This window comes from Neofelis nebulosa, chromosome 15, assembly GCF_028018385.1.
Source record: "Neofelis nebulosa isolate mNeoNeb1 chromosome 15, mNeoNeb1.pri, whole genome shotgun sequence".
Classification (NCBI taxonomy): Eukaryota; Metazoa; Chordata; class Mammalia; order Carnivora; family Felidae; genus Neofelis; species Neofelis nebulosa.
The window spans coordinates 6,614,209-6,637,873 of NC_080796.1; the positions used below are offsets into that span (position 1 = coordinate 6,614,209).

The 23,665-nt window shown below is 38.9% G+C and overlaps 1 protein-coding gene and 1 long non-coding RNA gene across 3 annotated transcripts; one reads left to right on the plus strand and one right to left on the minus strand.

The window, feature by feature from the left end:
• Positions 1–1,987: 1,987 nt before the first annotated feature.
• Positions 1,988–16,659, plus strand: LOC131495994 (uncharacterized). The gene is made up of 2 exons (XR_009254249.1): positions 1,988–2,122; positions 16,446–16,659. It is a non-coding gene; the product is annotated as an uncharacterized LOC131495994 (long non-coding RNA).
• LOC131495914 (ankyrin repeat domain-containing protein 26-like) lies at positions 14,258–20,886 on the minus strand. 2 transcript variants are annotated; one of them, XM_058701095.1, is made up of 3 exons: positions 20,769–20,886; positions 18,382–18,528; positions 14,258–14,858 (listed from the first exon to the last, which is right to left on the minus strand). In XM_058701095.1, the coding sequence occupies exons 1-3, from the start codon at positions 20,793–20,795 to the stop codon at positions 14,688–14,690; spliced, it is 345 nt and encodes a 114-aa protein (XP_058557078.1). In that variant the 5' UTR covers positions 20,796–20,886; the 3' UTR covers positions 14,258–14,687. The 2 variants fall into 2 exon arrangements, with proteins under 2 accessions (XP_058557078.1, XP_058557077.1); XM_058701094.1 differs by lacking the exon at positions 20,769–20,886 and adding an exon at positions 20,403–20,510 and having other exon boundaries at positions 14,673–14,858.
• Between the last annotated feature and the right edge of the window lie 2,779 nt (positions 20,887–23,665).

Genomic DNA, 23,665 nt, shown 5'->3' on the forward strand with positions numbered 1-23,665 from the left:
TCCCCCATCTTAACACTCCATAACTTTTAAAGAAGTTTTAGCAATATCATATTGACTTATGTATGCCCAAGTCAAAAAATACGTCCCAAGATAAGACTCTGGAAATAAGACTCTAATTCATGAATCTAGAAGTAATGATTCTAATGCCACGACCTGTTTCTGAACTGCAAATGTTTTATGCTTATTTGAACTGCATTCCCAGGAGAAATGATTCTCCAGGATGTGTTAAGAAATCACATCTCCCAGTATAAAACTTTAATTGGATGATCCACATATGTTTTTGAGGCAAAAAAAAATTAATTCAATACTGTTATCTTGTAATCCTTTGTTACTTTCTAGAAAATAAGAGATCATACCAAACAAAAACAACAACAACAACAAAACTGGCTGGAGTTTCAGTGATGCTGAGTTGGGAAGGACTTCCATCCATTCTATATGATTGGTAAGACAAGGTGAGTGGATGTGGTGGTTTTATAAATTCGTTGATACTTCTGTGAAAATCACTCCCCTTAAATATATGCTGGCTTCAGTAACTGGTTTCTAGTGAACAGAATATGCAGAACTGCTGTGATTTTTAAGGCCCGCTTAGAAAATGTGATACAGCTTCCATCTGACTTTCTTTCTCTAGGGAAGCTCACCCTTAGAACCCAGCCACCACGTTGTGAGGAATCCCAGGCTACCTAGTGAGTCTTCGTGTAGACACTCGAGCTGAGACTAGCCAACGTCCTAGCCAAAGGCCAGCCTCAACAGCCAAACACGTGCGTGAACAAGCCTTTAGATGATTCTAGTCTCCAGCTTCCAGTTATGCCAGCTGATGCCAAATGAAGAAGAAATGAGTTGCCCTACTCTGCTTTGCCTAAAATAAGATTGGTGAACAAGAGAAATGCTGTTTTGAACTACTAGGTTTTGAGGAGGCTTAAATTTGAGGCGGCTGTAAATTGCTACCACAGATACTGATACTAAAAATGGTGTGCTGCTATTCAAAAAACCTAAAACTAAACTTCCTTTGAACCAGGAGGTAGGTGGAACCTGGAAAGATGTAGAAAAGCGTAAGAATAAGACCGAAAAAGGGCCTCCCCAAGACTCTTAGTGGAAACCTGATGGCCTGTGAAGAGGCTGACAGCAAGGGTTTCTAAGCAAGTGAAGAAAATGACACTGGAGGAAAGGGAAGTCATGCTACAAAATACCTGAAAGTAAAACGGATAGGAAAGAGAAACTAAAGAAAGACTATGGAACTGAAAGGAACCAGGACTTACGGGGTTCAGGTATCTGTTTCTCGTTTACAGCTTCTCTACATGTTGAACTGTCAAATAATGCTAAAATAAAGAAATGACTTTTGGGTTAAGAGAAAATCCAGGGTGCTACCAGGAAAACAGAAAGATCTAAGGTAAGCCTCCAATTTCTTTAAGGATCTTGAGTATAAGATTTTTTTTAAGTGGGTTCCACACCCAACATGGGGCTTAAACTCAGCACCCAGAGATCAAGTGTCACATGCTCTACCAACTGAGCCAGCAAGGAGCCCCAAGAGTAGACGAATTTTAAAGGCATTGTCCTAAAAGAGCTTCACAGGAAACCTGAAGCGAAAAGCTTATCACAAAAGGACTTGGGAGGGTCGCTTTGCTAAAACACGGCATGAAATCCAGTAATATTTACAGAAAACTAAAAGAAGCTTTGGGTCTTAGAAGTCCCACAGGGAGGAGGCAGGATGAAAAAAACAGCTGCAAATACAGGTAATTCCTTATGAAAAGGAAGGAACCAAGAACTCAAAGAGTAAAGAAAAGGAAGAGACATGGACAAAGTATTCCCGTGGTTAGGACTAAGTCCTAACTTAAGAACTGACAGCATGCATCAGGCTATATTTCCAAACTCTTATGGACTAGGGTGCTTCCCATCTTCTTTTTCTGAATGGGAGAGTCTTCAGCAGTTGACTAGAATGTTGCGTTTGTGAGTGATAAATAACTGTCTCTTTCATTCTCAAGTCCTCATATTGAGAACCCTTGCACTCAAGGGGCTATACTTCAGATACCATAACCCAGGCAGCTTATCCCCCTGCAGCTATGATAGTAAGATCTTGGGACTCAAGCCCTGAACCTGATGCCATGATAACTGAGACTTGCAGGAGGTGTTGGAGGGAGAGGGGAGTGACTGTATTTTTCAGGTGGGAGGAATACAAACATTTGTGGCCAGTGGGTAAAGTATACTGCTTTTTAAAGGTGTCCATAGGTTTAAATATTAATTCCATTTTTAAAAAGGCCATGGAACAACCTTAGTGACTTGCTCCTAATGAACAGAATATGTGACTAAGATCCTGTGTGTATTCCAAGCCTATGTGACAAAAGGCGATACAGCTTCTGCCTTGCTCTGTATCTCAGGTTGCTTACTTGGAATCTAGCTCCCCATCTAGTGAGGAAGTCTAGGCCACAAAGAGGGTCTAGGTGTGTCAGTTTAAGTGTTTCTGTTGCCTCCTGAACTGAAGTCCAAGGCAACAGCCAGCATCAACCACCAGACGTTAGTGAACAAATCTTCAAGTGGATCCAGCCCCAAACCTTTCAGTTGCCCCACCTGAAGCTGAGCGGGGCAGAGACTAGCTGTCCTGGCCACACTTTTCCTAACAGATTTGTGAACAAAAGAAATCTAACCTTTGGGGAGTTTGTTAAGAAAAAAAACAAAGATGATAAATTACAAAGTGGATAAAAAAAAGAGACGACACCTAAACTTGTATAGGAGAAAATGGTCTCCATTAAAGTAGGATGTAATAAATGTTAAGATTAATTTACTAACAACCAATGGTGCTAATGAGAAGAAGCAGATAACTAGAAGCAAGATCTAAGAAGTTTTTCTCTCAGTTTTTCCCCAGCTAGGATCATATTAGCTGCTCATTTTCCATATATGGCCTTTATTATATTGAGGTATGGTTCCTCTAAGCCTACTTTGTTGAGGTTTGTATCATGAATGGATGTTATAGTTTGCCAAATTCTTTTTCTGCATCTATTGCAATGATATGATTTTATGCTTTTTTGAAAATTATGTGATATGAGGTATCACATTCATTGACTTGCAAATATTGAACCACCCCTGCAAACCAGGGATAAATCCCATTTGGTTATAGTGAATGATTTTTTTTAAATATTTATTTATTTTTGAGAAAGAGCACAAGAGGGGAGGGACAGAGAGGGAAAAACAGAATCTGAAATAGGCTGCAGGGTCCAAGCTGTCAACAGAGCCTGACACTGGGATCAAACCGACAGACCATGAGATCGTAACCTGAGCTGAAGGTGGATGCTTACCTGACTAAGCCCCCCAGCTGCCCCTGCCCCCGGTGAATAATTATTTAATGTATTGTTGGATTCAGTTTGCTTATTCTGTTGAAGATTTTTGCATGTTCATCAGAGATGCTGGCCTGTAATTCTCTTTGTGGTGTCTTTATCTGGTTTTGGTATCAGGGTAAAGGTGGCATAGAATGAATTGGGAAGTTTCCCTTCCTTTTACGTTTTTCTGGAACAAGTTGAAAAGGACAGGTTAAACTTTCTTTTGCCTTTTTTTTGGATTAGCTCTTCTTTACGTGTTAAATTTTACGTCTGAAGTCATCTTGTCCTAGACTTGTGTTTGTTGAGAGGTTTTTGATTCCTGATTCAGTTTCCTTGCTGGTTATTGATTTTTTTCAAACTTTCTATTTCTTCTTGTTTTAGTTTGTAAGTTTTATATTTCTAGGAATTTTTTCATTTCTTCTAAGTTGTCCAACTTGCTGGCTTACATTTTTTCACAATATTCTCTCATAAATGTTTGTATTTCTGTGGTGTTGGTTCTTATTTCTATTCATATTTGTGGTTTTATTTATTTTGGTATTTTCTATTTTCTTGATTATTCTGGCTAACAACTTATCAGTTTTATTAATTTTTGCAAAGAACCAGCTCTAGGTTTCATTGATCTGTTTTAGTTTTATCTTTTTGTTTGTCTATCATTCATTTCTGCTTTAATCTCTTTTTTTAATTTCATGTTGAGAGAGACCATACATGAGTGGGGGGTGGGCAGAAAGAGAGAGAGAGAGAGAGAGGAAGGGAGGGAGAGAGAGAATCCCAGAGAGGTTCCATGCCGCCAGCAGAGAGCCTAACACGGGGCTCGATCTCACAACTGTGAGATCATGACCTGAGCCAAAATTGAGAGTCAGACACTTAACCAGTTAGGCCACCCAAGGGTCCCCTGCTCTGATCATTACTTGCTTTCTTCTGTTGGCTTCAGGCTTCATTTGTTCTTTTTCTAGCTCCTTTAGGTGTAAGTTTAGGTTTTTTTGAAATTTTTCTTGCTTCTTGAAGTAGGCTTATATTACTATGTACTTCCCTCTTAGGACCACGTTTGAGCATCTTAAAGGTTTCAGAGCAGTGTTTTTTCATTTCCATTTATATACACATATTTTTTTTAATTTCTTCTTGTATTTCCTGCTTAACCCATTCCAGTGTACTAGCACGTTATCTAACCTGCATGTATTGTTTTTAATAATTAAGGCCTGTTTTAATGATCCATTCTTGAGAATATTCCATGTACACTTGAAAACAATGTGTATTCTGTTTTAGGGATGGAACGTTCTGAAAAAATCTAAGTCCAACTGGTCTGCTCTTTCAAAACCATTGTTTCTTTTTTTTTTAATATATGAAATTTATTGTCAAATTGGTTTCCATACGACACCCAGTGCTCATCCCAACAGGTGCCCTCCTCAATACCTATCACCCACCTTCCACTCCCTCCCACCCCCCATTAGCCCTCAGTTTGTTCTCAGTTTTTAAGAGTGTCTTATGCTTTGGCTCTCTCCCACTCTAACCTCTTTTTATTTCCTTCCCCTCCCCCATGGGTTCCCGTTATGTTTCTCAGGATCCACATGAGTGAATACTTACGGTATCTGTCTTTCTCTGCATGGCTCAGAGCCACTGTTTCTTTAGTGATTTTCTGTTAAGATGTATTTTTTGGTGATTTTTTTTAAGATCTATTGATGTAAATGGGGTGTTAAAGTACCCTATTACTGTCTTATTATCAATTAGATCCTTTATGTTGGTTTCTTGTTTTATGTACTTGAGTGTTTTCATGGTGGGTGCATATTTACAGTTGTTAGATCTTCTTATTTGATTGTACCCTTTATTATGATATAGTAGCATTCTTTGGCTCTTGCTACAGTCTTTTTTGGGGGTTTTTTATTTATTCTGAGAAAGATTTGGGGAGGGACATAGGGGGAGAGAAAATTTCAAGCAGCCTCCATGCTGTCAGCCTGGAGCCCAACATGGGGCTCAAAGCCACCAGCCATAAGATCATGACCTGAGCCAAGACCTAGTCAGTCGCTCAAATGACTGAGGCACCCAGGTGTCCCACAGTCTTTGTTTTAAGGACTCTTGTCTAACAAAAGTATCGATATTTTTTCTTTTAACGTGATAACTTTTTCTCCATCCCCTTGCTTTCATTTTTTTAAACAGAATTTATTGTCAACTTGGCTAAAATAAAGTGTGAACAGTGTGCTCTTGGTTTTGGGGGTAGATTCCCATGGTTCATCACTTATAGACAACACCAGGGCTCATCCCAACAAGTGCCCTCCTCAATGCCCACCACCCACTTTCCCTTCTCACCCACTGCCCCCGATCAACCCTCTGTTTTCTGCTTTCGAGTCTCCTATGGTTTGCCCCTCTACTCTGTTTATAACTATTTTTCCCCCTTCCCTTCCCCCACGGTCTTCTGTTAAGTTTCTCAAGTTCCACATAAGAGAAAAACGTATGATATCTGTCTTTCTGTGACTTATTTCATGTAGGCTAATACCTTCCAGTTCCATCCACATTGCAAGAGATAGCACGATTTCACTCTTTCTCCTTGCCAGGTAGTATTCCAGTGTATATATAAACCACATCTCTTTCTCCATTCATCCGTTGATGGGCATTTAGGCTCTTTCCACAATTTGGCTATTGTTGAAAGCACTGCTATAGACATTGGAGTACATGTGCCCCTACGAATCAGCACTCCTGTATCCTTTGCATAAATTCCCAGTAGTGCTATTGAGGGGTTGTAAGTTAGTTCAATTTTCAATTGTTTTGAGGAACCTACGCACTGTTTTCCAGAGTGGCTGCACCAGTTTGCATTACCACCAACAGTGCAAGCATCCCCTCACTTTCAATCTGCAGGTGTCTTTATGTCTAAAATGAGGTTTTTATAGGCAGCATACAGATGGGTTTGTTTTAATCCATCCTGTCACCCTAGGTCTTTTGGTTGGAGTGTTTATTCCATTTATATCCAAATTAATTATTGACACGTAAGTATTGTCATTTTACTACTTGTTTTGTGGTTGTTTCTGGAGAGTTTCTCAAATCCTTTATTGTTTTTCTCCGTTTGATGCCTTTCTAATTTGCTTAAATGATATATTTGGATTTCTTTCTCTTTATTCTTTGCATGGTTATTAGTGGGTTTTGCTATATGATAAGCATTAATTTGTATATCACCTCTTCTGCGTGTAGCAGTCTATATTAAGTTGATGGTCACTTAAGTTAGAGCTCATTTTTTTTCTCCTCCCCATGTTTTGATAAGCTATTATATTGTATAAAGTTTTTTGGGGGCATTCCTTGACGATTTTTTTTTACAGAAATATAATTTTTTACTGGTTTTACATTTCCTGTCTTTATACTGTCACTTTTGATCTCTCCTTTCCACTCAGAGCCCCTGATAATATTTCTTACAGGCTGAATTAGTGGTCACAAACTCCTTCCATTTTTGTTTGAGAAATTCTTTATCTCTCCTTCTATTATGAATGATAGCTTTACTGGATAGAGTATATTTGGCTGCAGTTTTTTCTCATGCAGCACTTTGAATATATCATGCCATTTCCTTCTGCCTTGCAAAGTTTCTGTTGAAAAATCTCCTGCTAGCCTTGTGGGTTTTCCCTTGGAAGTGAATGACTTGTTTTGCTGCTTTTAAGATTTGTATCAGTGGGGCGCCTGTGTGGCTCAGTCGGTTAAACATGACTTGATCTTAGCTCAAGTCGTGACCTCGCATTTCGTGGGTTTAAGCCCTCCAGTGGGCTCTGGACTGACAGCACAGAGAGTGCTTGGGACTCTCTCTCTCTCTGCCCCTCCCCTGCTTGTGTCTGCGTTCTGTCACAGAAATAAAAAAAAAAAGCAAAACCAAAAAACAAAACACTAAAAAAAAAGATGTTAGCAGTATATTTTGCAAATTTAATTGCAACATGTCTTGGGTGTTGACTGATGGAAGTTCTCTGTGCCTCCTGGATCTGGATGTCCGTTTTCTTCTCCACATTAGGGAATTTTTCAGCTGTGTCTTCAAATCAATTATCTGTCCCCTTCTCTCTGTCTTTTTCTTCTGGGACTCCTATCATATGAATGTTTTTACATTTGACGGAGTCACTGAGTGCCTTAAGTCTATTCTTGCATTGGGTAATTCTTCTTTGTCTTCTTCAGCTTCACTGCTTTCCATTATTTTGTCTTCTAGGTCATTACTTTGTTCCTCTGCTTCTTTCAGCTTGCTGTTCATTTTTACTACACTCTTCATCTCTGATTCTTGAACTCTGTTATGTCTATGGTAAGGGTCCCTCTGATGTCTTCCATTCTTTTCTCAAGTCCAGTGAATAGCCTTATGATCATGGTTTTAAATTCTCTATTAGGCGTGTTATTTACATCTGTCCCATTTAGGTCTCTGGCCATGGCCTTATCCTGTTCTTTCATTTGGGATAAATGCCTCTGTCTTTTCATTTTGTCTAAGTATCTGCCAGCTTCTGTGTGTTAGAGAAGCCGGTTATGTCACCTGCTCCTAGCACTTCAGGGAGTGTCACCAGTGTGTGCTGCATGCGTTCTGCTGTTGTGTTCTGGCTATGCTATCCTTCAGGCCAGTCGTCTGCAGAGGCTCTCCTTGCCTGGGCTGGTGAGTGTTTGGTCCCTGGCCTGAATATAGCGAGTTTTAACTAGGTGTGCTCTGGTCTGCTTAGGAAATTAGAGCTGTCACCACCTCTCCTGGAACTGAGGCCAAGGGAAACTGGTTGGGAGATGTGGTGTGGGCAGGCATTTTTCTTGGTCTGGGGGATGGGTCTGCTGTGCTGGAACTCAAGCAAGAGTGATTGAAAAAGGTAGTTCCACCAGAGTGCAAGGGGGTGGTGCTTGGTGTAAGCAAGTTAGGTAGCCAGTGTTAGCAATGCACTGCTTCCTGCAGGTGACTTTATGTTTGTGGTGAGGGGCAGGAGGAGATGGTGCCAGCCAGTGGCTTTTTTCCTACAGACAGGTCTCTCTGAACTTTGCCTCTGAGGGATGTGCTCTGAGAAGAGCAAATAATCTACCCACTGTGTTCCCCAGGCACTATTCAGACCACTGTATCCATGCTGTATGCTCCCCCGTTGTTTGCCTGCCCTCTGCCCAAGAGCAGTGCAGTACCTCAGGGCACTAAATCAGCTAAACCGGATGCCCTTTAAAACTCCAGACTTTAAGCACTACTGGTTGCAAGAACTCACGAAATACAGCCCCTCTTGTTTTCCAAGCCAGTGGGTATGGGGATATGTTCTCTTTGTGCATTCCCCTGTGTGTTCCTCTCTCTCATCCTTACCCACAACCTCGATTCCCTCCCCTCTGCAGCAGCCAGGATATGTTTCTCTTCCAGGCGACACTTCTGCATCAAGGACCTTTTTGATGTGGCCTTTCTCCCTTTTGTTGTGGAGTTTGTTCTGTCAGTCTTCAGGTCGATTTCTGGGGTATTTAGGGTGAGCTGTCTGTTATCTAGCTGTATTCGTGGGATGAGGCAAGCCTAGAGTCCTCCTACTCCTCTGCCATCTTCCTGTCTCTAAGATCTTTTGCTAAGATTCCCTTCACTTTCAACAATTCTTACAAGTAGGCAGGAATGCCTCTTTAGAATTTCCCCTCAAGTTAAGGTAGAAGCACAGACATATGATTTGAAGCACAATAGTTGAAAAACTAGAAAGAGTCAATTTGATAACCAAAATTGGGCCTTTGATCTGATTTCAATTAAAGGAAATAGGCAGCTTTGAGTATTTTTTAATCCATTGAATACTCAATCTTCATTCTCCTTTCCTCAGTGAGGAAATAAAGAGACTGTTATGGAATCATTTTTCATCTTTTCAGTAGCAAAACAAATGTACTGTCCTTTAGCACTACTTAAATCAACTGCACATTCTCCTTTACCTTACTCCAACCTTGTTTGTGTGGGGAGGTAAGACCATTTCTTCTTTGTTTTGTCCCACAATGCTTCTCCATATCATACAATATCTTCAAAAATTTTTTTGTCATTCAAGTTACCAATCTACTATTTGCTTCTGATAAATCAACTTAATACTACCTCACTTTGTACAGCTGTATTATTTGAATGATGTAATATTTATTCCATTAATTATATGCTGAGCTATAACGTCTAGCTATGCATATCTTTCTATTTAGGTGAAAGAAGGGGATACAGGCTACTGTGTTTTCCAAGAATGTAAGGTCTGTGCCAAGAACAGGATTAAAACCAGTGTTACACACAAGAACCAGGTCAGAAGAGGATCTCATTGTGAACTGCAAGATAATGGATTAGCAAGATTGCTTAACAGGAAAGAGGAATAGCCCAGAGTTCATATTTTCCTTCCTAGATGGTGAAAACTATGGATGAGTCTATGCATTATAATGAGATAATAAAATATAATGAAGTAAACGGTAGACTGAGTCAAGAGATCCTATGGCCAAGATTTGGTGGAAATGAAAGTGGGCAGCACTGACTGAGACACTAAATTTTGCACAGGCGGGGAACCTGGGTGGCTCAGTCAGTTGAGCCTCAACCTCTCAGGTCATGATCCCAGGGTCATGGGATCAAGACCCTTAGCTTCCACACTGTGAAGCCTGCTAAAAATTCTCTCTCCTCTCTCTCTCTCTCTCTCCCCACAAACCCCCTTGTCCTGCTTGTGCATGCTCTAAAAAGATATATAAGTAAATAAGTAAGTAAATAAATAAATAAATAAATAAATAAATAAAAAGTCTGAACACACTAAAGAAAGAGCATTTTATCTTTTTGAGCCTGACTTCACATTGAGTCATGGGGTCAGCAAAGCATAGGCTGGCGAAATTGTCCTTCAAGAAGCAAAAATCTCTATAGGAGCAAAGTTACGTTCTACTACATTGACTTTATTACACAAGTGACTGGTAATTTGCAAGATAACTAGGAAGAAGTTTTCATAAAATTTGATATGGTACTGGCATAAGGACAGACATATAGATCAATGTATTAACATTGAGAATATAAAAATAAACTCTCACATTATAGTGAACTGATTTTCCACAAGGGTGGCAGACAATTAAATGGAATAAGAGTAGTCTTTGTAGCAAACGGTACTGGGACAAATGGATATCCACGTGCAAAGTAATAAAATCAGACCTCTACCCCATAGCATATTTATAAAATTAACTTAAAATCTAAGAGCTAAAATGATAAAACTCTTAGAAAAAAGCTTACATGTATGTGTTTGTGACTGGATTTGACAACGATTTCTTAGACATGACACCAAAAGACAAAATCAGATTGTTTATTTCATCAAAATTAAAAACTACTATGCTTCAAATATCACCAAGAAAGTGAAAAGGCAAGTGACTAAATAGGAGAAAATACCTGAAAATCCCATATCTGCTAAGGGATTTGCATGTAGGACATTTAAATAACTCTTCCAATAATGAAAAGACAATCCAATATAGAAACGGGCAAAAGAATGGATTAGTTCTTTAAAGACGATAAAGAAATGGATAATAATCACGTTCAAAGGGAGATGTTCGGGGTGCTGGGTAGTTCAGTCAGTTAAGTTTCTGACTTGGGCTCAGGTCACGATCTCATGTTTTTTGGGTTCGAGCCCTGCATCAGGCTCTGTGCTTACAGCTGGGAGCCTGGAACCTGTTTCAGATTCTGTGTCTCCCTCTCTCTCTCTGCCCCTCCCCTGCTCACACTGTCTCTCTCAAAAATAAAAGAGACATGTTCAACATCATTATTTCTAAGAAAATGCAAACCAAAAACCACAAGATGCCACTTCATACCCACTAGAATTGCTATAAAAGCAACAGATAATGCCAAAAATTGGCAAGCATCAGGAAAATGGGAACTCTCAAAAACTGCTGATGAAAATTTAATGTTGCTGCCACTTTGCAAACAGTCTGGCAGTTCCTCAAATGGTTAAACTAGAAAAACAATTGTTCTAAACTTATTTGAGAGAGAGTGCACAAGTGGGGTAGAGGGACAGAGGAGAGGGAGGGAGAGAATCCCAAGCAGGCTCCATTCTCAGAGCAGAGCCCAATGTAGGGCTTGATTCCACAACCCTGAGATCATGACCTGAGCTGAAATCAAGAGCCAGTCATGCACCCGGCTGAGCCACCCAGGTGCCTGCCCCTCTTCAAAAGATTGAAAAAACAAAACAAAAACAAACAAAAAAGGTTTATTTAGCAGAGTTACCATATGAAGCAGCAACTGTATTTATAGGTATATACCCAAGAGAAATCAAAACATGTTCAGATAAAAATTTGTTCATTACACAAAAAATAACCTCACAATGGATGAAAGACCTCATTAGAAGACAGGAAGCTATCAACATCTCAAGGAGAAAGCAGGCAAAACCCTCTTTGATCTTGCCTGCAGCAGCATCTTATTCAAAACGTCTCTGGAGGCAAGGGAAACAAAGGCAAAAATGAACTAGGGGGACCTCATTAAAATAAAAAGCTTGTGCACAGCGAAGGAAACAATCAACAAAACTAAAAGGCAGCTGATAGAATGGGAGAAGGTATTTGCAAATGACATATCCGATAAAGGTTTAGTACCAAAATCTACAAAGAACTTCTCAAACTCAACACCCAGAACTCAAGTCATCCAGTGAAGTAATGGGCAAAAGACATGAATAGACACTGCTCCAAAGAAGACATCCAGATGGCCATACAAATCAAAACAACACTGAGATACCACTTTGCGTCTGTCAGAATGGCTCACATGAACAACTCAGGCAACAACAGATGTTAGTGAGGATGGAGAGAAGAGGATCTCTTTTCCATTGCTGGTGGCAATGCAAGCTGGTGCAGCCACTCTGGAAAACAGTATGGAGTTTCCTCTAAAAACTAAAAATAGACCTACTTTACGACCCAGCAATTGCACTACTAGGCATTTATGCAAGGGATACAGGTGTGCTGTTTCGAAGGGACACATGCACCGCCATGTTTATAGCAGCACTCTCAACAATAGCCACAGTATGCAAAGAGCCCAACTGTCCACCGATGGATGCATGGATAAAGAAGATGTGGTATGGGGTCCTTGGGTGGCTCAGTCGGTTAAGCAGCCAACTTTGGCTCAAGTCATGATCTCGCGGTCTGTGAGTTCGAGCCCCACATCGGGCTGTGCGCTGACAGCTCAGAGCCTGGACCTGTTTCAGATTCTGTGTCTCCCTCTCTCTGACCCTCCCCTGTTCACGCTCTGTCTCTTCCTGTCTCAAAAATGAGTAAAAAGTTAAAAAAATTAAAAAAATAGATGTGATATATATATATATATATACACATATATATGTATATATATGTGTATATATATATATTCATTCCATGGAGTATTACTCGGCCATCAAAAAGAATGAAATCTTGCCATTTGCAACTATGTGGATGGAACTGGAGCATATTATGCTAAGTGAAATTAGTCGGAGAAAGACAAAAATCATATGAATTCCCTCGTATGAGGACTTTAAGAGACAAAACAGATGAACAAAAGGGAAGGGAAACAAAAATAATATAAAAACAGGGAGGAGGACAAACACAGGAGACTCATAAATATGGAGAACTGAGGGTTGCTGGAGGGGTTGTGGGAGAGGGGATGTGCTAAATGGGTAAGGGCATTAAGGAATCTACTTGTGAAATCATTGCTTCACTAAATGCTAAATAATTTGGATGCAAATTTTAAAAAATAAAAACTAAAGATACAACAAAAAGAATAACGTCCCGCGCACCACCAAAAAATTTCTCAACCCAGGAAGCCTCTGGTTTGGGGATTCAGGAGATAAGGACCTTGTAGAGAAGTCAGAGCTATGGACTGAGTTGGCTGAAATCTAAGCTTTTCACAGGGAAGACCTTAAAGTGGCAGCTAATTTCATGCTATAACCTTAATTCCTTTCTATAGGGATCTACAGAAAATCCCTCGTCATTCTTTTATAAGCTTCATCAGTTTTAGATATTCTTACAAATTTTAGTTTTTGAGACTTTAATGATTCTTTAGGACATAGTAGCAGGACAACGCTTAGCACTCTCCTTCATAGAAGACTGATCAACAGAGTGTCATGTTACCCGCATGAAAAGTTCCCTAATACAATGTGACTCATTTATAAGAGGTCTAGAAAAGAAAAGATTTGTCAATGTCTCTTCAGCCACAAAAAGTACGAGTCAACAGAATGTTCTAGTTCTCCTGACGGGTATAGCTGTCTAATGAAACTTGCATGTATATTATATAGCTTTTGTGACTGACAGAAACTAGTTGGTCAGTGTATCTACCTCATTGCTCCCACTTAGGATTTACAATGTGAATCCTACAAAGGAGGGTGAGAGTGGGATGACATTAACTTTTCCGCTTGATAAACAGTTGGGGTTTCACTATCAGTAAGTTAGAATCCTGAATGGCACATTAGTCTCTTCTGAGATTGAATTGTGAAATCTCTGAAAGGCTGATGAACTCAAGGGAGTGGAAAAAGAATATGAGTTTCTGAACTTGCAAAGGTAGGAACACTATGTTACTAGGTAAGGCCCTTACTGAGCACACATTTCTACTTTTTTACTGGCATTTCTTTTCCTTTACAAATCTAACAAAAAGTCCATTCCTTTGAAAAGGTCGTTTGCATAAGGACCTGCTAGTCATTCTTGATGAAGACAAAAAATTGCAAACTTGTAATTACAAATTACAACTAATCACCATTAACATAACCCATTCTCAAACTCTCACTGAAGGGTTGAGACTACAAGAGAAAGTCAAAATTCAAGATGAAATGATCACTCAAAGTGTGCGGAAGTTTGAAACACGCTGAAAAATATTAGCAGGGACTCACACATCTCTATGCCAACGTTCACAGCAGAATTATATACAATAGCCAAAAAGAGGACTAAACCAAATGCTCACTGTGGTATATATAAATTGTTGCTTTTCTTAGATTCTCACAGTATTTTTATTTAAATCTCACTACAAACATCAATGCTTTATGAATTCAGTCAACTTCGTCTATATAGAAGAATTACATCACTAGTAACAATCAGGAACAATATCAACCAAATATTTTGATCAGGGAGATTTTTCCATATGATCAGTGAAATAAAGATTCCTTTCAGTAGGACAGGCATTAAGAGATCGACTTACCATACTTGCCTTTAGCAAGTTGCTCTGAAGATCTTGAATTTGGGCCGCTTGATGTTTGATGGTTTCTTCTTGCCTGACATTTTTAACCTTTAGCCTAAAATGCAGATCTTAAGATAATTATTCTCACACATAGTTTTAAAACAGTACCGTGTAATTTCTGAACAAATGAGGGTATTACAAAAATTATTAAAATTGTATCAAGAGGAAGATTTGGGAATTGTACCAATTTTCTCGTTGTGTTTTGTGGTAATGGTGCAAAATTGAGAGATAAATGCCAAAATTTTGTATTTCAAAATAGCTCAAAGCTGGAACTTGTATCCAGCTTAACAATGATATACTCGCATAACTAATACATTTCTTATAGTACACTGCTTATCTGCTTTATAAATAATCAAGCTATTTTCTGTTAGGTTTAAATTATACTTTAGCACATGATCTTTCATCTTCTCAGCGTATCTTACGGCCTCTGCATGTCGTTCCTGTGCTTCTTGCAACTAAAATAAAGAAAAAAAATAATTTTAAATACCGACAATCTAGTAGAACACCATCACCTGTTTCTGTAACTAAATGTTTTTGTTTTTTGGTTTTTTTTTTACTTGAAAGAGAGACAGAGAGGGAGAGAGCACACACAGGTGGGAAAGGAGTCAGAGGAAGAGACAGAGAAAATGGCAAGCAGGCTGCAAGCTCAGGTTGAAGCTTGATGTGGGGCTCGGTCTCATGACCGGTCTCATGATGTGGCGTTTGGGATCATGACCTGAGTGGAAATTAAGAGACAGGACCCTCAACCAACTAAGCCGCCCAAGCGCCCCTGTAACTAAAATCTTATTGGACCCAGCCACACCCTCCTCTACATGCTGATTGACGGCTACTTTGAGGTCATAACAAAAGAGTTCAGCTTCTACAACAGAGGCTATGGCCTACAAAGCCGAAAACATTTCAATACTGGTACAAAATAGTTTACCAATCTTACTCTCCTACAAAAACATAACGTTGTTAATGTTTTTAAATTACATATGATCAGATAAACATAAAAATATATCTTCTGGTCAAATGGAGGAAATATAGGAATTTACCTTATGGTAAACATTACTGTTTTCATATTCCAAACACCATATCAACTATGATTTTAATTATTTACATAGGTTAACGACATTGCTATTCTTGTGATTATAAAACTAAACATGCTGTTTTCAGTGACTACGAGATATTTCATGGAAGAGTTTGACAAGCAGTATCCTAGTAGGAGCCAGAAAGCCTGGGTTTGAATTCCCAATTCTGCTGGTTATGAGCTGTAAGACCTTGAGCACACTACCTAAAACTTCCGTGTCTCAGTCTCTGCATCTGTAAAATGAAGGTAACAGCACCTACTGGGGTACCTGAGTGGCTCAGTCGGGTCAGCGTCTGGCTCTTGATTTCGGCTCAGGACATGATCTCAGGGTCATGTGATTGAGCCCCACATCAAGCTCTGCGTGGATAGGGAGGAGCCTGCTTGGGATTCTCTCTCCCTCCCTCTCTCTCTCTCTCTCCCTTTTTCTCTCTCTCCCTACATGGCCTTCCCAAAAATCTCTCTCTCTCTCTCTCAAAACAAAGGACCTGTGGACAGGTCCACATTGTCTGTGGGCAATGCTCACAGACTACGCTACAAATAGCACCTCCTTGACTGAGTAGTAGATCCTTTACATGACCATCAGAGGCAAGGGAAAGCCACTGACATGGATATAATTGAGTCTTGCTAAATTTCCTCAATCATTTCACGTCCATACTGTTTACGTTAGGCTGCTTTAGGGTGTACTCCGATGAAGAGATTAAGGCTTTGTGGTAACAGCATATCATAAAAGCTGTCCCCAGATATTTGCAGTTGGTAAAGTGTTCTAAATGTGTAAATCCCAGTCCTGGCTGTGTAATGAAGAAAGACAAATTTAGCGGACTTTATCATAGTGAGAGGGAAACAAGAACTAAACATTTGATTGAACATTTCTCCTCTATTTGATTAAGTGCTTTCATTAATAGTTTTACTTATATAAGTGTTTGTGTGTATAGAGATATACACACATCTTTTTAACGTTTATTTTTTGATACAGAGCACGAGTCTGAGCGGCGCAGAACGTGAGGGACCCAAGGGATCCAACGCAGGCTCTGCTGACAGCAGAAAGCCTGATGCAGGGCTCAATCTCAAGACCGTGGAGATCATGACCTGAGCCAAAGGCAGACTCTGATTGGACTGGAGCCAGCCAGGCACCCCTCAATTTAGTATTTCATTTCTTAGCATAAATTTAGAATAAAAGCTTTGTTATATCAATGTTTCCAAGAAGAATTTATTTTTACGGTATAAAGTACTTAATTTTATCGGAAAAACTGTTAAGTTAAAATATTTTCAATTTATACAAGGATAAGTACCACTCGTATCAAATATTATCCCTTAAATTTATACTTAGGAAGACGAAATTACCTGTCAAGAAAAAAATAAAAACATTGTCAAATAAAGGACTAAATTGTTCTGCACAGGCTAGATGACAAGAGTCAAGAGAGTTAAAGCTAATGGGAGTTAGAACAGTCAGAGTTCATTGGAAAGGAGACTGTGAGCCAAGTCTGAATAACACAGGTTTACTCAAGAGGAACAGAAACTAAAAAGACAGTAAGGACAGCATGAGTAATGGCTGAGAGATGGTGACATCAACCCAATTAACTCAGAGGATAAAATCTGATGGCAGAGACAAAAACGGATGTCCACACAAGAACTACTTGAATGTTCATAAGCAGCAGTATTAATAGGCAAGAAGTGGACACAACCCAAAGGTCCATCAACTGATGAATGAACAAGGGCCTTAGCCCACAATGGAGTACTGTTTGACAATAAAAAGAAATGAAGCTCTGGTATAAGCTGTAACCGACACAAATGAACCCAGAAAACATTAAGTGAAGCTAGCTAGTCCCAAGCGACCACAGGTTGTGTGACTCCATTTATATGAAATATTCACAAGAGGCAACTCCATTGAGAGACCATGTAGTAGCCTGGTGGTTGCCTGAGGCTGGGGGCAATGGGGAAGGGTTTCCTTTCACGGTGAGGAAAACATTCTAATTGATGGCAGTGATGGTTGCACGAGTGTACACAGAGACAGTGAACTGTGCGTGGCAAATGGGTGACTTTCATGGTATGTGTATTGTACCTCAAAAAAGCTTTAAAAAAACCCAACGGCAGGACACAGAGATTGTTCTTAATTCTCGCTTTTGGGCGTCCATACTACACATGATCAGAATATTTCCGTGCTTTGACAGTATGTCTAAAAGGCAAAGAAAATGAAGGAAATGCCTAAGTTCAAGTGGTTTGTTAAGTGATCTTTCTGTACACGTCATCCTGATATCAATACGCATTCTTCCCAAAAGTGAAGATGAGAACAAAGAAAATTATCTGAAACATTCCATTAAACATTATCTTCTGATTTGATCCAGCTCGCCTCATCATGGTAATAGAGATTTCGTTAAAAAACATTGTTTACTAGGGGACAAAAGTCTCTTGGGGCACCTGGGCGGCTACGTCAGTTAAGCATCCAATTCTTGCTTTCAGCTCAGGTCATGATCTCACGGTTCATGAGACTGAGCCTCACATTGGCTCTACAATGACAGCATGGAGCCTGCTTGGCATTTTCACTCTCTCCTCTCTCTGCCCCTCTCCTGTTAACATGCACACACACACTCTCTCTCACTCTTTCTCTCTCAAAGTAAATTAAAAAACTGAAAAAAATTTTAAAGAATGAAAGAAGTCTCTCAATTTCCGTGAGGAAGGATACAAAAGCCTCAACTTTCCTAAAAGTATTATAAGAAAACAATATAACACGAATAGTAGAAGGGAAGGCAGAATTTACGAAATAAACGCATTGTAAAGATACTAACATCATAATAAATTAATTATAATGAAAATACCAAAGAAAGCGGTCCATGGACATTAGTATCCTAAAACACTTTATATTATTTAACCAGGTATAAGTTAGCTGTTGACAGGTTACATTTACTACATACCTGACTTCTGATTTGACCTAATTTCTTCTTGAGATCCCGTGTTTCATCTTCCAGATGAAGATGGGACGTAACCTCTGGGGAAGCCTCTGACATAGACTGTTTCTTCAGAGTATCAGCCAGTTCTTGTTGAAGTTGTCTCGCAACTACCTAATAAGATATATCTGTTACTGATTTTCTAAATCATCTTCTTATTAAATTATGTTAATAATAGACAACTTTCATATACATACTTTGAGAAGTAGCAACACATACATCAATTCACTGTCTTTTTGTAACACAAACATTCCTGTTCACTGAATTCAGTTAAAGACACAAAAGGTGTTATCTCCCTGCCTAGTTCTGATTTTTTAAGGTGTCTCTTTCCAGTCTTAGCATGACAATTTCATCCTGCAACATGTGGTTTTTATGCAAACGATCTTGTGTTTTCTCATGATTATCAGAAAGCTAAGTAAAATAAAGCACATTTTCAGATAGCACTCAATAAAATGGCATGATCATGATTTTCTCTGAAATGAAAGTATAATCTATGTTTGAACAATGAAAAGTTTCCCTTTATCAGGGAATGATCTCACATTCTGTGGGTTCAAGCCCCGCATCAGGCTCTGTGCTGACAGGAGCCTGCTCAGGATTCTCGCTCTCCCTCTCCCTGCCCCTTCCCTGCTTGCCTTCTCTCTCTCTCTCTCTAATGAATAAAGAAACATAAAAAGAAAGAAAGGTAGGAAGGATTGTTACAGTAAGTGAATATCCAACTGGAAAAAATACAGTTGGCTCCAAATCTCACATTTTATACAAGTATAAGTTCCCAAAAGTTCAGAACTTTAACTGAAGATAATGAAGGCATGAAATTAAAAAAGAATTTGTGAGAAAAGTGTTCAGAATCTCAGAAATGGAAAAGCCTTTCTCTTATTTACAACAAACCCAAAGGTCTGAAATAAAAGATTAATAAATCTGACTACACATAAAAATTGAGTTTAGAGTAGATATCGAACACAGCTACCTCACAGTAAAATCCTTAGCTCTGCATATACTCGGACAGATTAAATTTCCTAAAATTCTTCTTTCCTGAGAATATTTCATATATATCTACTTTGCTACCATTTCTTTAGTCAGTGATAAGAATTTTATCTATTGATAACTGACAAATCTAGGCACTGTACTATAATAGAAACACTTCTACATACATCGATGAACTCATTTGGTTATCACAATTCTAGAATGGAGAGATTAAAACGGTGAGCTGCAGGACTCTCCCCAGGTCTTCTCACTCCACAACTAGTGCTCTTGCACCAACCACTGCCACTTGTCTAGTGTAAATACACAAGTACGAAAGAAGTCTTGTATTTCAAAACATTGATAGGAAATAAGGTGAGATTTATACATCTCTTAGAAAATCATGAGATTATTTACTGCTGCAATAACTTGTATTTCCTCTTCATGTTGAAAACAGTAATAAATATAAAAGAAGGGAAGTACACTCAACTATTTCATTAGGAATAAAATACCTATCAATAAATTATCATTAAGTATATACCACAGCATACCATTGTTATCAAATGTTCTTTGTAATGAAATAAGATGGTACTTGAAGCAAAATTACTTTTCTCAAAAGTAGGAGACTTGATGCTGAAAATATGATCAGTGAACTGGCTACACTCGTTCAAAACCAAAACACATGTTGCTAGTAGCAATAGTTTTGAGATTAGGGAAAGCTCATCGATTCCTACAGAAAGTAATAAAAGCCTCTCCTTTGGATGAGGACATTATGAATGTCACTAGTTGTTGCAGACAAATGCATTTAATCAAGAATATTATTTTATCCAGCGAAGCAGAAATGCCACCGTCCCCCATGCCACTCCGCAAAATATATGTGCTTTTAAAATCCTCTATAGTTTCCATGATGAACAGAGTTCAGTTTCATATATACATATAGACACACACACACACGGAGATAAAAATAACTAAAAAATAGAATGTATACAAATACATACACACATGTACTTCAAAATAACTAAAGAAGATACCTTAGAATTAGTTTTCTTATGAGCCATTTCTAGCTCCTTTTGCTTGCAAAGGTGATTGTTTAGACTTCCATCTTGTAAGACTCTGGCCTTCTGTTCTGGAGAAAGTTGCCACTGTCACTGCACTCTTCTACAACCTGGAGAAACATTTCATTATGATTCTGGCCTCATCCCATAAAAAAAAAAAGGTCAAAAGCTGAGGACGAGAACTTTTAAAAAATGTTCAAAGGAATATGATCCCATGTTTTAATTTATTTTAAACCTAAATAATATATATTGAGTCATAGGCATACTATAAAATATATATGTATAATATACCAAACTATGTAATATTGATGGAAATACAGTTTTTATCAAAAACTAATTTACCTGATTTTTTGCAGCCTTCAATTCCATGTTTAGTGTTCTCAGAGCGAGTTCAACTTGTTTTGTTTCAACTTCTTTCTTATATTCGTTTTCTTTTCTTAAATTTTCCCTATTTTTTTCATATAACATATCAGCAACTCTTTCTTCTTCTTCTTGTTTTAAGGTACATCTGCAATTACATGTGCTTCTTTTAAAATTTGCTTTGTTAGGGGGCGCCTGGGTGGCGCAGTCGGTTAAGCGTCCGACTTCAGCCAGGTCACGATCTCGCGGTCCGTGAGTTCGAGCCCCGCGTCAGGCTCTGGGCTGATGGCTCGGAGCCTGGAGCCTGTTTCCGATTCTGTGTCTCCCTCTCTCTCTGCCCCTCCCCCGTTCATGCTCTGTCTCTCTCTGTCCCAAAAATAAATAAAAAAAAAACGTTGAAAAAAAAATAAAATTTGCTTTGTTAGACATAAAAAGTTCATTTTATGATCTGGTTCCACATAAGTTTGCTTATTATCCAAATGAAAAATTTCTATGTTCTCCAACTGTTTTCCTTGTAGGGCTCATGTTTTTAATTTCTCAGTTCAATCTCTTCCACACCATATATACAGTTGAAAAGAAGCCAGGAGGGGCGCCTGGGGTGGCTCAGTCGGTTAAGCATCCGACTTCGGCTCAGGTCACGATCTCACGGTATGTGAGTTCGAGCCCCGCATCGGGCTCTGTGCTGACTGCTCAGAGCCTGGAGCCCGTTTCAGATTCTGTGTCTCCCTCTCTCTCTGACCCTCCCCCGTTCATGCTCTGTCTCACTCTATCTCAAAAATAAATAAATGTTAAAAAAAAAATTTTTAAAAAAGAAAAGAAGCCAGGAGAAAGAATTATGCAACTTAGTTTTAGTCAGTAAAAACTCTGATAGATGTTGTAGGAAAGGAAGTTTGAAATTATTCAGGAAAGTTAGAGTTGAAAATTACCCTTTTTCCCACAGGTATAATTATTCCTCCTTAGGACAGATAATTCACTCATAAAAAAGAGAAGTTGCTGTCTACAATCAAGTTTATCAATTCACTGGAAATAAAATTTCCACTTGACGAAACCTTACAGGTACCTCTAAAAATGATGTGCAGTGAAAGCATTTGTGGATGTTGTTTCCACAACATACACGTGCAGATTACTGTCATCCAAGACTAGGTTGACGAGTCTAATATCTTTTGCCTATGTTTTTTATTTCTTTTTCCACAACACTTGCAACTTACCTTGATGATTACCTACTTTAGTAATCGCTTAAACATCCCTTCTAGAACAATACAGGATACGTTTTAAGTAAACAATAAAGAGTAATATGACCTTTAAACGTACAATTTTGAAATAATTTTATCTACCTATGACAGAGATGTTGAAAAAACTTATCAGTAATCACATTCCGTATTAATTTTTTTAATGTTTATTCATTTTTGAGAGAGAAAGGGAGAGCCCATGCAAACAAAGGGGCAGAGAGAGAGAGAGAGGAAGACAGAAAATCCGAAGTGGGCTCTGCACTGACAACACACAGCTCGATGTGGGGCTCGAACTCACGAACCCTGAGATCATGACCTGAGCCAAAGTCGGACGCTTGACTGACTGAGCCACCAAGGCACCCCCATTTTACTTTGTTTAAATTTTTTATTGAGACAGAGATGATGCAAGTGAGCGAGGGCGGAGAGAGAGCAAGAGAGACAGAATCCCACGAGGGGCCGACAGACAGGGAGAGACAGAGTGTGAGAAGAAGAGTCCACCCGAAGGGGGGCTCGTGCTCACCCAAAGCAGGGCTCGAGCCCACCCAAAGCAAGGCTCAAACTCATGAGATCATCACCTAAGCCGAAGCCAGATGCTTAACCAACTGAGCCACCCAGGCACCCCCACTTTACCTTTTAAGCCCTGCATGTTAAGAAGCAAACGGAATCAATTTTGGGGAATTTTACTGTCTTGAGAAAAATGACCATTTTATACTCTGTTGGTAGGTACAGAAAGTAATATAAAGTTTCCTGAGAACAATTTTAAAATATGGATTAAAGACCTTTTGTAAAATTTTTATACTTTAACCAGATTATATTATATTGAAGAATTGATTCCAAGTAAGTAACCAGACATGTAGAAACAGATTTATATAAAAGACTTTCCCGACAGCATTAATTACAATACAGAAAGATGAAAAACAAACATAATTCAATCTCTTCAATAATGTTTCTTGGACTATGGTGGACTTTTATAGGGCCATTAAAATTGTGATGTGGAATATGCATAAAATTATTAGAAGTATTCACTAAGAACTTGCTGTGTTATTTCCAAGAATCGCACACCTCACAACACTAAACAAGTATTCTTTCCGGGAAAATCCCATAAGGTAAGTCAGCAATTGCAAAACTGCCCCTACACATCTGTAGTATAAAAGGAAACAGTTGAAACATTTCCGTAAAGCCAAGAGGCTATACCTCAAACGGCAGAATTCACGTTCCCATTCCACTTTTTGATGCTCTAACCGTGGTATCATGTCTTTGGCTTCTCGTAGCTCGTTTTGTGGTGCACTAACCATTTTTTCCATTTTTGTCATTTTTCCCATAAGAAATTTACAGTGATTTTGTTAAATTTCCGTAATTTCTCATAGGAAACAATTATATCTTGGATTTTCATGAAGCCAGCAGAATCTGCATCAGAGAAGAAACAAATAAAATATTTGAGGACTTTTTGCATATACAGGCCTGTGCATCTTCAATTCACTCATTCTCACATTGAATAAATATATACCTTCAATGAAAAATGTTATACTCAGCTCTACAGATACAATAGAGAAAACCCTTGGCTCTCGATTAGCCTAAAGTCTAGTGAAGGAGAAAGACAACTCAAATGGTAATTCTAAATTCAGATAGTTCCTATTAGAAGACAGAGTT